Source organism: Diaphorina citri, unplaced genomic scaffold, assembly GCF_000475195.1.
Source record: "Diaphorina citri unplaced genomic scaffold, Diaci psyllid genome assembly version 1.1 scaffold2070, whole genome shotgun sequence".
Classification (NCBI taxonomy): Eukaryota; Metazoa; Arthropoda; class Insecta; order Hemiptera; family Psyllidae; genus Diaphorina; species Diaphorina citri.
In genome coordinates, this window is record NW_007379495.1 from 9,672 (window position 1) to 21,514 (window position 11,843).

The window sequence follows — 11,843 nt, forward strand, 5'->3', positions numbered from 1 at the left end:
AAATGTCCTCTACATAAAAAAAAAACATTCTGTCTTCCTTTTGTCTTCGATTTTCTGACGAAAGTTATGTGTAAATACACTTCCCTCTATCAAACCTCTTTAGAAAAAAAAATAATAATAAAAAAAATAAACATACTTTTGAGCATGCTCAAAATTCGTCTGTTGGTACTTGAGAGAAATCTACTAAGGGGGATACAACTTAATAATAGCTTCTTACTACTGCGTGCAGATAATTTAACGTGCATACCTAGAATCTAAGTTGAGGCATTTCAAAAGAAACAAAAAGAAGGAGTTAAAAATAAATAAATTGAAATAATATATATTATTACTTAAAAACTTACGACTAAGAATGGTACTTGAGAGAAATCTACTAAGGGGGATACAACTTAATAATACCTTATTACTACTGCGTGCAGATAATTTAACGTGCATACCTAGAATCTAAGTTAAGGCATTTCAAAAGAAACAAAAAGAAGGAGTTAAAAATAAATAAATTGAAATAATATATATTATTACTTAAAAACTTACGACTAAGAAAGGTAAACAATATTGTTTTCACTAAATACTTTGCAAGAAAATTAATTGAAGATAAATTCTATTTAAAGATAAATTAGAAGTAATGGTATATTGAGTTGAGATTAAAAAGGTGATGTCACAACTTGGTTCGAAAATGGTATGAATAAATCTTTTAAATAGCGATGAAATCAGGATTGATCTTCTATGGCGATTTTATTAATTTCTTTAAAAGTCAAAACCAAGTTCTGAAATCACCTAGTTCTGTCCAATTTTAAGGTAACGAAACTATCTACTTATGGCCCGGACCAAACCAAGATGAACCTATCATTAACTTTTAATCGTGGATTAAGCAATCTAATTATTTGATTTCAAATTTTTTGGTCAATGAGATTGTTTAATCTAAGATTAAAAGTTAATCATAGTTTAATCTGCGAGTGGCCCTGGGGCCATTGTTGGTGTTAAGTAACAAGTAATCGTGGATTAAGCAATCTAATTATTTGATTTCAAATTTTTTGGCCAATGAGATTGTTTAATCTAAGATTAAAAGTTAATCATAGTTTAATCTGCGAGTGGCCCTGGGGCCATTGTTGGTGTTAAGTAACAAGCGATCAAGTTAAGTAACGCGATGTTTATTGCACAGGTTGGTGGCATTTTTCGGCCAAATGGTTAAATATTCGATAACGAAAATTACTAAATGAGCGGTTTCTGCTCATGTGCGGAAGATAAAATGAGTTATCGTTTTCGTTAACTCATTTTAAGGAAAAAATATATGAAATCTCATATCAGCTCACTGTTGAGATTTCTCAGCCGGGTAAAATTAAAACCTATGGAATACATATTTATATCGAATTGTTTTGACAGAAGATAAAATGAGTTATCGTTTTCGTTAACTCATTTTAAGGAAAAAATATATGAAATCTCATATCAGGTCACTGTTGAGATTTATCAGCCGGGTAAAATTAAAACCTATGGAATACATATTTATATCGAATTGTTTTGACTTGGATTTTTTTTTTTTTTCTTCTTCAATCTTGATCCATGAAGTAAAACGGGAAGTAGGAATGTCCTGAAAAGAGAGGAAAAAGGATGGAGGAAGAAATGGGAAAGGAGTTAGGGAGGAAGAAGAGAAGAGGACTCAAAGGAATTGAAGAAATGAGAGGTAAATTTGTAAAGATTTTTTTTCCAGTTTACGAAAAGGGAATGGACCTTTTGCATGTGGGTAGGTACATAAATTATCACAAAATACATATTTACGTAAGTAGCAAGCTAACTAAGCTGGCTTAGCAGTCCCTTTAAGAATCAACTTTCGGCCCCGTTTTCTACTCACCGCTTCGCGGGCCTGTTGCAGTTGTTTCTCAGCCATGAGCTTCTTCTTCACATACGCCTTGTTTTCAATCTCATGGGTCAGTTGCAACCAATGTTGCAGGCCGGGGGGAGGTGCCCAACATCGGTCCTCGAGTTCGCCTTCCGCCCTCTGCAGCTCGTTACGCAGCAACTGGGGAAAAGAGTGGGACCAAGTTAGATCAGCGGGGCCGATATCGGCGACTCTTTGTCGTGCCTTTTCAAGGTAGAAGATATAAATTAAGGTAATAAAAAAAAAGGTTGGATGATCAATTATTGGGGAAAATGTTGGGGAAAATCCAATTCTGAGGTCCAAAAATAGAAAAAAAAAGATCAACAAGACAATTTGAATTTACCAATCCTCTCCAAAAAAGATATACTGTCCGAGTCCTCAAAGTTAAAACAAACATTTTACATGTGACGTCACATAATTTTACATATGTGATTTTACATAATTTTACATATGTGACGTCACATATGAAAATTATTTAAAATGTTTTTCCCCCAAAGAGAGAAAGAAAAAATCCCAAGAATATTACCTCACTTCTACACCCAGAAAAATCGGCCCATCTCCGGAGCAGGGAAAATATAAACTCATTGTTGTAAGTTGTAATGTTAACGATAGTATAAGGAAGGGAAACAGTAGGTCCTATGTAGGTATTGTATAGGTATCCTGCAGTGATTTCCAGAGTACCTACATTAGGTAAGTTAGATAGGAAGCATATATTGGCAAAATGGCAGAACTATTCAAGATCCCATTAGGGCCTGGGAATTTCCCACATCAGCATTCATCAGCCTCATCATTACATAATATGTTTATATTATAAATGACACGAGAGACAGACCATTTCGCGACAAAAATGTGTGATTTCTTTCAACTATTTCGAGTCAATATGGGAAAATCTGAAACAATATACGGCTCTACCCTGGGGTAATATACATAATGCACTTAATTAAGAAACGTCTCTTTTACTCTTATTATTTTCAAGTTGCGTTGTAATATTTTTAATGTTAACTTGTTAAAATGAATCCTTTTTCCCCTTAATTTATTAGCAATGAATTAGATACAATAGATACTGACATCGATAAAATCTGTCCTCAGAAAATATGGATAAAATACATAATAATATCCTGAGAAAATATGGTTAAAATCGATATCAGGGCCGTATTTAGGAAGGGGGGAGGGGCCCGCTCCCCCTCCCTTTAGGCATCATCTTTGCTACTTTACTATGGGGCGAACTTCGAAAGTTCGAAGCATCTCCCCCGTATATCTCTGTTGGGACTTTTTGGCCCCCTCAGTAAAATCCTGGATACCGCCCTGGCTCATTTACTATAACCAGGGCTATGGGATGATAAGCACAATGTCTTGGATAACATATCACTTGTCATTCATAGGACGCGAGACAATGAAAACAATGACTAGAAGAATAGATATTAGCTTCTAATTATGTCTCACTGGTCAAGGTTTCACGCTGGAGGAATTTCGCTTGACTGAAACGTGAACGGATTGGAGGCTTGGAAATTTTATGGACTGAAAATATTGAAATTGGAACAATATTTTGAGGTTTGAAAAATAATAAATAAAGAAGAGTGTTTCACCGTTGCAATGGAAACAACCGCTACATTAGACTCACGTGGTCTATGTCGTAGCATGCATACCCGTAAAGTATAGTTTTCCCTTCTTTTTTTAGCAATCGAATCCAATGAATTCGGATTCGAGGGATTTTTTTCTTTATCAAACTGAATCCCGGATTCAAAAAGACAAAGAAAAAAGAAACCCTCATGTCTCCCATCAGATTATAGGCATTTGGGTGCCCCTAAATATTTCCCTACGGAACCCTTAAATATGCCAGTTCGTTCCCTTACCTCAATCTCCTGTTATGCCAGTTCGTTCCCTTACCTCAATCTCCTGTTATGCCAGTTCGTTCCCTTACCTCAATCTCCTGTTATGCCAGTTCGTTCCCTTACCTCAATCTCCTGTTATGCCAGTTCGTTCCCTTACCTCAATCTCCTGTTATGCCAGTTCGTTCCCTTACCTCAATCTCCTGTTATGCCAGTTCGTTCCCTTACCTCAATCTCCTGTTATGCCAGTTCGTTCCCTTACCTCAATCTCCTGTTTGAGCTGGCACACCTCCAGATCGGAGAAGGCTGATGAGGATTTCAAATCCGAAGCATCTCCCTGTAAGGCTTGATGTTCCTGGAGACGACGTTCCAGTTTAATTTTCTCCGAGGCCGCATTCTCCTGTTCTTGTCGTGCCCTCTCCAACTCCTTCTGGAGGTTAGCTGAGGAGAAGAAAAGAAATTCGTTATAGAGTAGATCATCGAGCGGCAAATATGTGCATTAAGGTAGAAACACACTACTATCACGTCATGTCAAATCACGTCACGTGAAGTCAGAAAAATGTAGTTCAAAATTTTCCCATAATATTTTAGGTAATGTCGTTCAGAACAGCCACACTATGATGGAAGTGCGTTTCTACCTTCAGGAGCGGCAGAAGGAGGTAGAAATTGGGGAAAGTTTGTTGGGGTTTAAGGATGGACCAGTCAGTAGGTATCAAGAATGTTCCTGATGTCATGTGAGGGATTGTGTCATGTTGGTTTTTAATTCGTTATGGGTTATTTTAGGAGAAGATTTGTCAAAGATTAGATGAGAAGAGATAAGAGACTATTTGGTAGCAATGAAACAACTGGTACATCAGACTCATGTCAGTATGTCACCAGTGCCGTTTGGAGATTAGCTGATGAGAAGAAAGGTCGTTAGAGGTAAGCTTAAGCTGTGTCCAGACTGTCCACACATAGTCGACGGCCGTTGATCGGCGAGGTGAATCTATGTTGTCGACTATGTGTGGACACAGCTTTAGAAGATAGTCCCAAAAGGGAAGAGAGAATGAAAACAGGATAGGAAGTAGCGAACCGTTTCGAGAACGAACCTTATCTGTTTCGGATAAATTTCTCTCCGGACGGGAATCGAACCCGCGACCTGGCGCTTACATTTCTACTCACCCAGATCGAGCTCAGCTCGTTGCAGGCCCTCCATGTCCTTCATCATGCGTCTCAGATGTTGCTGTGAGGATTCCTTCTGTCTGTAGACATACCAGCATATGGTGAGTGCTATTAGAATGAGAGTGCCTAGGATGTAGTCTTTCACGTGGGAGGTGGAGTCTGGAAACAAATAAAGAAATAGATAATTATTGTATAAAATGATTTATTGAAGTAAATTGGTCATTATTGGCGTACCAATATGTAGTCTCAAAGTGTCGGTAATTTTTCAAATTAGAATAAACAATAATAGTTCGTCAAAAAAGACAAATAATAGGTAATTTATGATTTACAAAAGAGCAAATGAATCAGCGAGGTAATAATAATAATAATAAAAACGCGAGACAAGACTATGTTTATAAATACAGGAACTAATTCTCCACATAAATTGTGTGAAATTTTACTTATTTATTAACCCACACACAAAAGAAAAATTGTAGCGAGAGCAGTGACTCGCAAAATAATAAAAAAAAAGTAAATAAAAAATAAGAATTATGAATAATAATAAATTATGAAAAATATGTGTTGTTGGAACGGAAATCTATTCAAAACGAGTAAACAAGTACCATTCATTCATTACTGATCATTCTCTCATAAGATTGATGTTGACAAAGCTCTCATTTTTTTCAAGGATGTCATTAGGCAACAGAATGGGAATATTAACACACATAATGAAATTGAAATATTTACAAATTAATAGTAAATATGTAAGAAAAAAACACATATTCTAAAAATGTTGCTGAATATTGTCGTGTCACCACATAAATGTGTTTCAGGTACAATTTATTATTGCCTTTGTACATAACATACTAGCACCCCAAAACTCGGGAATCTAAGGATTTTTTTTTTTTTTTTTTCAATAAATCATTTTTTATTTATTTTTAAAGATATACAATCATTCTCTAATGCTGATTTTACTCCTGAATACTAACTGTACGTATAATAAACTAGCTGAATTCCGTCGCTTCGCTCCGGAATCCCGCTAGTTCATCCCGAGGCATGGCCAAACTTGTAGAAAAGGCATGGCCGAACACCTGACGATCCTAACTGATAAAAAAAAGAGTGAAAAAAAAAATATATATGTAATAATTAAATTATAAATAACACACTAATGCACCATAAAATAACAAATTAAACAATGCAACACCATAAAACATAAATATGAATTATTTAAATTAAACGCATAAAACGTGCGAAATTACATTAATCAATAGGTAAAATTGCACTGAGGACAAAGTTCAAGTGTGCAAAACAACGACGTATTTTGTATGCGAAAATTGCAGGTATTTAGTTAGAATCTTCCTAAATGTGAGCACCAAGATGTCTTAAATCATTAGCACTGATTTCATTCCGACTCACGAACTAAATCATGTAGAGTGGAGATGCTGACGAAAAACGCCGACCCCGCCCGAACACGGGAAGAGGCGAAGAAAAAGAAGATCTTACCTTGCTTCTACAATACTTCTGTCGACATCATCAATGGATTTGCCGTGTGTTGATACAAAAGCTCCGACCAGACTTGATCTCTTCTTTCTCAGCTTCTCACACTGAAATGGAAACCAAAGAAATCACCTGTCATTTCATAACATTTTTATTCGTCGAGGTATGAGCAGCTGTAGGTACAAAGCTCGACATTAAAGTTGTTGTTTTTTTCCAAGAGGTTTGATAGAGGGAACTGTAACTGCCAAGGTCTTATCGTCCCGAAATCGAAGCGAGAAGGAAGACAGGATAGGAGAAAGCCAGCCGTTCCGAGAACGAACATTATCCCATCAGGATAAAATCCGCCCCGGGCGGGAATCGATTTCCGAAAACGAACTTTATCAGTTCAGGATAAAATCCGCCCCGGGCGGGAACCGAACCTGCGGCCTAGCGCTTACAAGGCAGACGCACTACCAACCAAGCTAACTAGGCTGGCTTAGCAGTCCCTTTAAGAATCAACTTTCGGCCCCGTTTTCTACTCACCGCTTCGCGGGCCTGTTGCAGTTGTTTCTCAGCCATAAAATACACAGACATTACTGAGATATTCAAAGATTTTCATTGAATCATTACTAACATATTTAATTACATCATCAGGAAGAAAAGAGATGTTCACCAGAAAGAATAAGAGCAATTTTTAAGAAATTCTTTGTTTGGAAATAAATCTCGAATGGTTGGTCGTTGGTCCGATTTTGATGGAATTGGGCAAAAATGTTCAACAGACAAAGGAAATTTTCTCATTATATTTGGGGCCCGATTAGACTGTCTGTATTTCGCCATTATAACTCTCGAACAGTTGGTCCGACTTTGATGAAATTTGGCAAAAATAACACTAATTAGATTAAAGCCCCAATCGAGCCTTCGAAGGGTCTGTTTTCTGGGAGAATTCTTCAGTTTACTACAAGTAGTGAAGATCCGAAGAGCCAAGACGATAACCTGAGGTTCCGTTCGAAATAAAAAATGGGCAAAAAGAATACATCAGTGACGTATAACCCACACCAATACATTGGATTAGTATACGAATACATTGGATATAGGTGGGAGGTGGGCGATACGCCCTAAATAAGAATATTTTATATGCGATCATGGTTAGTAATGAAGAACCTAAGATATTGGAGGATCACTGTACGAGCGGGTCAGTGAGAGAATTACGAAATGATTTGGTGATCAGTAAAAAATTAATCAACAGAACGAAGTGAGCTCCAAATTTTAAATCGACGATTTGGATTTTGTTTGTCAAAATCTAAGAACTTCAATCGGTCCCGATGGCTGAGAAAAGAATATAAACTCAACAAAAACAACCATTTCTAAACACTTACGGGTTCTTTGCTTAATCGTCTGGCTTTGGGAGTATAAACAGGGAGGAGAACACCAGCCTAACCAACCTAGCTAGATAGCAGTTTTTCGAAGGGTTCTCTCTGCTTTTAAAGAACAAGCACAAGTCCTCACGATGATTGACTGGGGTTCAGGACGAAAAGCCAAACATGGCTAGAAAAGCCAAACATGGCTCGGTGTGTGGCAGATACAGAAAGATATCTTTTCTTTATTTTAATGGTGATATTCGGCGAAAGCTAAAGCCGCTACAACAACAACCCTCTCTAAACACTTATGGCCAGGGCCCCATCAGAGATAATCAATGATTAAAATTAATAGTTAATCTACCAATTAGAACTCATCATTGATTATCTCAAAAAGTGGCCCAGGTCCTTAGTCACTTACGGATTCTCAAGAACGAAGACAGATAGTGGTGGGTGAGAAAAACGGCCATGGGAGTGACAGAAAGCGGTTGATGGGGGCAACCGCTTTCTATTGAGAAGCATTCCGCGAACCGCTCATAGGGTTGAACCGCTCGGCTCAAGGGTTAATGGGTTAAACCGATTATGGTTTAATGATTTAAACTTGAAGCAATTAATTTTCAATTACTTAATTGTTCATGATTGATTTGGCACATATGATTCACTTTATTCACCAATACATAATTATGTTAATTATGTATTTAATGATTTGATGGAGATGATGGAAAAATCATTTTAAACATATTAAATAAGTACATTAATATATTAAATATAAATAGTCCATTTCCGAGACAACATTTAATTGTTTAGCTTCCTCGATAAACCGATTGAATTTATTGATTTCGGAGTTCGAATTCAAGGATAACAAAGAAGTTTCAATAATGAAGATCGTATGAAAATTGATTCTTTTGATTGGTATTTTGTGTTCAAAGTTATTCCGTTCGAAATAAAAAATGGGCAAAAAGAATACATCAGTGACGTATAACCCACACCAATACATTGGATTAGTATACGAATACATTGGATATAGGTGGGAGGTGGGCGATACGCCCTAAATAAGAATATTTTATATGCGATCATGGTTAGTAATGAAGAACCTAAGATATTGGAGGATCACTGTACGAGCGGGTCAGTGAGAGAATTACGAAATGATTTGGTGATCAGTAAAAAATTAATCAACAGAACGAAGTGAGCTCCAAATTTTAAATCGACGATTTGGATTTTGTTTGTCAAAATCTAAGAACTTCAATCGGTCCCGATGGCTGAGAAAAGAATATAAACTCAACAAAAACAACCATTTCTAAACACTTACGGGTTCTTTGCTTAATCGTCTGGCTTTGGGAGTATAAACAGGGAGGAGAACACCAGCCTAACCAACCTAGCTAGATAGCAGTTTTTCGAAGGGTTCTCTCTGCTTTTAAAGAACAAGCACAAGTCCTCACGATGATTGACTGGGGTTCAGGACGAAAAGCCAAACATGGCTAGAAAAGCCAAACATGGCTCGGTGTGTGGCAGATACAGAAAGATATCTTTTCTTTATTTTAATGGTGATATTCGGCGAAAGCTAAAGCCGCTACAACAACAACCCTCTCTAAACACTTATGGCCAGGGCCCCATCAGAGATAATCAATGATTAAAATTAATAGTTAATCTACCAATTAGAACTCATCATTGATTATCTCAAAAAGTGGCCCAGGTCCTTAGTCACTTACGGATTCTCAAGAACGAAGACAGATAGTGGTGGGTGAGAAAAACGGCCATGGGAGTGACAGAAAGCGGTTGATGGGGGCAACCGCTTTCTATTGAGAAGCATTCCGCGAACCGCTCATAGGGTTGAACCGCTCGGCTCAAGGTTGAATGGGTTAAACCGATTATGGTTTAATGATTTAAACTTGAAGCAATTAATTTTCAATTACTTAATTGTTCATGATTGATTTGGCACATATGATTCACTTTATTCACCAATACATAATTATGTTAATTATGTATTTAATGATTTGATGGAGATGATGGAAAAATCATTTTAAACATATTAAATAAGTACATTAATATATTAAATATAAATAGTCCATTTCCGAGACAACATTTGTTTAGCTTCCTCGATAAACCGATTGAATTTATTGATTTCGGAGTTCGAATTCAAGGATAACAAAGAAGTTTCAATAATGAAGATCGTATGAAAATTGATTCTTTTGATTGGTATTTTGTGTTCAAAGTTATAAGCAATCAACTGAAGGCTGACTGCCCTGCCTTGTTTTTTTAAATAAATAAAAGTAAATATTGTAACAGTTTTAAATGAGGCTGAAAATGGCAGTGTACAAAAGCTTTAAATCCTGTGTAAAAACGTAGTGTCCGTTAATTAAAAGTTATCTTCAATTTATTAACTTCGCAACAAACGAACTTGTTAAGGAAAAAAACACAACACACACACTAGTGCAAAAATAATCACTACATCTTTGAAGGCATGAAAATTGCACAGGTAAGGCGGAAAATTATTTCGATAACCATCATGGAGAAAATTCAGGTAATTCATAAATTGTTTAAACTGAAATAACCAATTACAATTATTATTCAAATTCAATATAACTTGCCAAGTGTTAAATGTTAAATTAAATCACAGCCGTTTAAAGATTATGACCAATTCTTCATTATTTTACTATTATTATTTATTTTAAAGCGAGTTACTCGTACTTACATACAAATTGTATGTACTTTAAATATAGGTAATAACTATTTTGCATAATTATCTATTTAATTATTTTGCACCTCACAATCGATTCCATGTCTCACGCACCAAGTTCAGTGCGCTACCAGATAGCAACTAACTCAACGAAGAACACATTGGGCTATTCACTGAGAATATGACTGTTAATAAGAACATGTTAATAATAACATAGGTGGCTAAAGAACTTTGTTATAGAAGAGGCGGTAAGCAGGTTCGATGTTAGGCAACACTCATGGCAGAAGCCATATGAAAGATCTTTAGATCTTACTGGATAAGGTTTTTTTCCCCCCTAAGTTTTTGTGTCATAAAGATTGCACCTCGGAACAACATTCACCTAAAGGCACATTTTTTTTTTTTTTTTTTTTTTTTTTTTTTTTTTTCCATGCGTATGTGTTTAGGATAAAATACACCTCGGGCGGGAATCAAACCCGCGGCCTAGCGCTTGCGCGCTACCAACCAAGCTAACTAACTAGGTTGCCAAGAGGAATTTTATCCTAAACAGATAAGGTTTGTTCTCGGAACGGCTGGCTTTCTCCTATCCTGTCTTCCTTCTCTCTTCAAAGACGGGACAATAACACCTCCGTTATTACGTACAGTTCCCTCTATTAAGACCTCAAATTTTTCGAAAATGTAGGCGAACTTCCTCGAAAATTGTTTTGTCTTTTTGATAAGTATTGGCCACAAGCACACCTGGGTCTTGGTTTTCGCGGTGCCTTACGCCAGGGAAAAACATTGTATGTGTCACAAATAAAACATCATGGTGACTTTTCAAGATGACGAATATACATCAAGATATTGGTCTTGACATTGCAGATAAGGCCACGGGGGTAGACTAGCGATCAGGGGCGAACCTGCCTAGTTGGCGTAGTGGTCACTCGTCTGAAAACATCATGGTGACTTTTCAAGATGACGAATATACATCAAGCTATTGGTCTTGACATTGCAGATAAGGCCACGGGGGTAGACTAGCGATCAGGGGCGAACCTGCCTAGTTGGCGTAGTGGTCACTCGTCTGGTGAGTAGCAGGACGCGAGTTCAATCCCAGCCGAGGCATGGAATCTTCATTATTCGAAGAAGTGTGAAGAAAAAGTATTTACAACATCCATGAAATAGGTTACATTATGGAATACTTATTTTCTCTTCTTCCAGTTCACTGACTGTTTATATGAGTTATATGGGAATAAAACCCCCCTCAAACGAGGCACCTGAGAAAAGGATCCAAAATTAAATTGGGTATTTATCTTATCTCACCGACTTATTTAGATTTTTAGTCCGTCCTTCCTTTATTATTACGATAGTAATAAAAAAAGGTATAAGGGACGGACTATTGTATTCGCTTCGGTGTCGTCTGTCGGTCTGTCTGTCGGTCGGTCTGTCCCCATAGAAGGATTTATCCAAACCTAGTCGACCTATATATCAAATTAAAGGTCTTTTTACCAGGAACACGAAAG

At 36.9% G+C, this 11,843-nt stretch overlaps 1 protein-coding gene and 1 long non-coding RNA gene across 2 annotated transcripts in view; both read right to left on the bottom strand.

Annotated features, from left to right (window-relative positions):
* Positions 1-1,541: 1,541 nt before the first annotated feature.
* The window catches only part of LOC103518086 (stromal interaction molecule homolog), an 18,047-nt gene continuing 7,745 nt past the window's right edge, over positions 1,542-11,843 (bottom strand). Inside the window, exons 3-6 of the mRNA XM_017447683.2 lie at positions 4,861-5,019; positions 3,962-4,140; positions 1,840-2,011; positions 1,542-1,582 (exon numbers count right to left, since the gene is read on the bottom strand). Coding sequence (XP_017303172.1) covers positions 1,542-1,582; positions 1,840-2,011; positions 3,962-4,140; positions 4,861-5,019 — 551 coding nt within the window. The remainder of the gene's footprint in view (positions 1,583-1,839; positions 2,012-3,961; positions 4,141-4,860; positions 5,020-11,843) is intronic.
* LOC113471093 lies at positions 6,343-6,899 on the bottom strand. Its single transcript, XR_003393923.1, has 2 exons — positions 6,859-6,899; positions 6,343-6,443 (listed from the first exon to the last, which is right to left on the bottom strand). It is a non-coding gene; the product is annotated as an uncharacterized LOC113471093 (long non-coding RNA).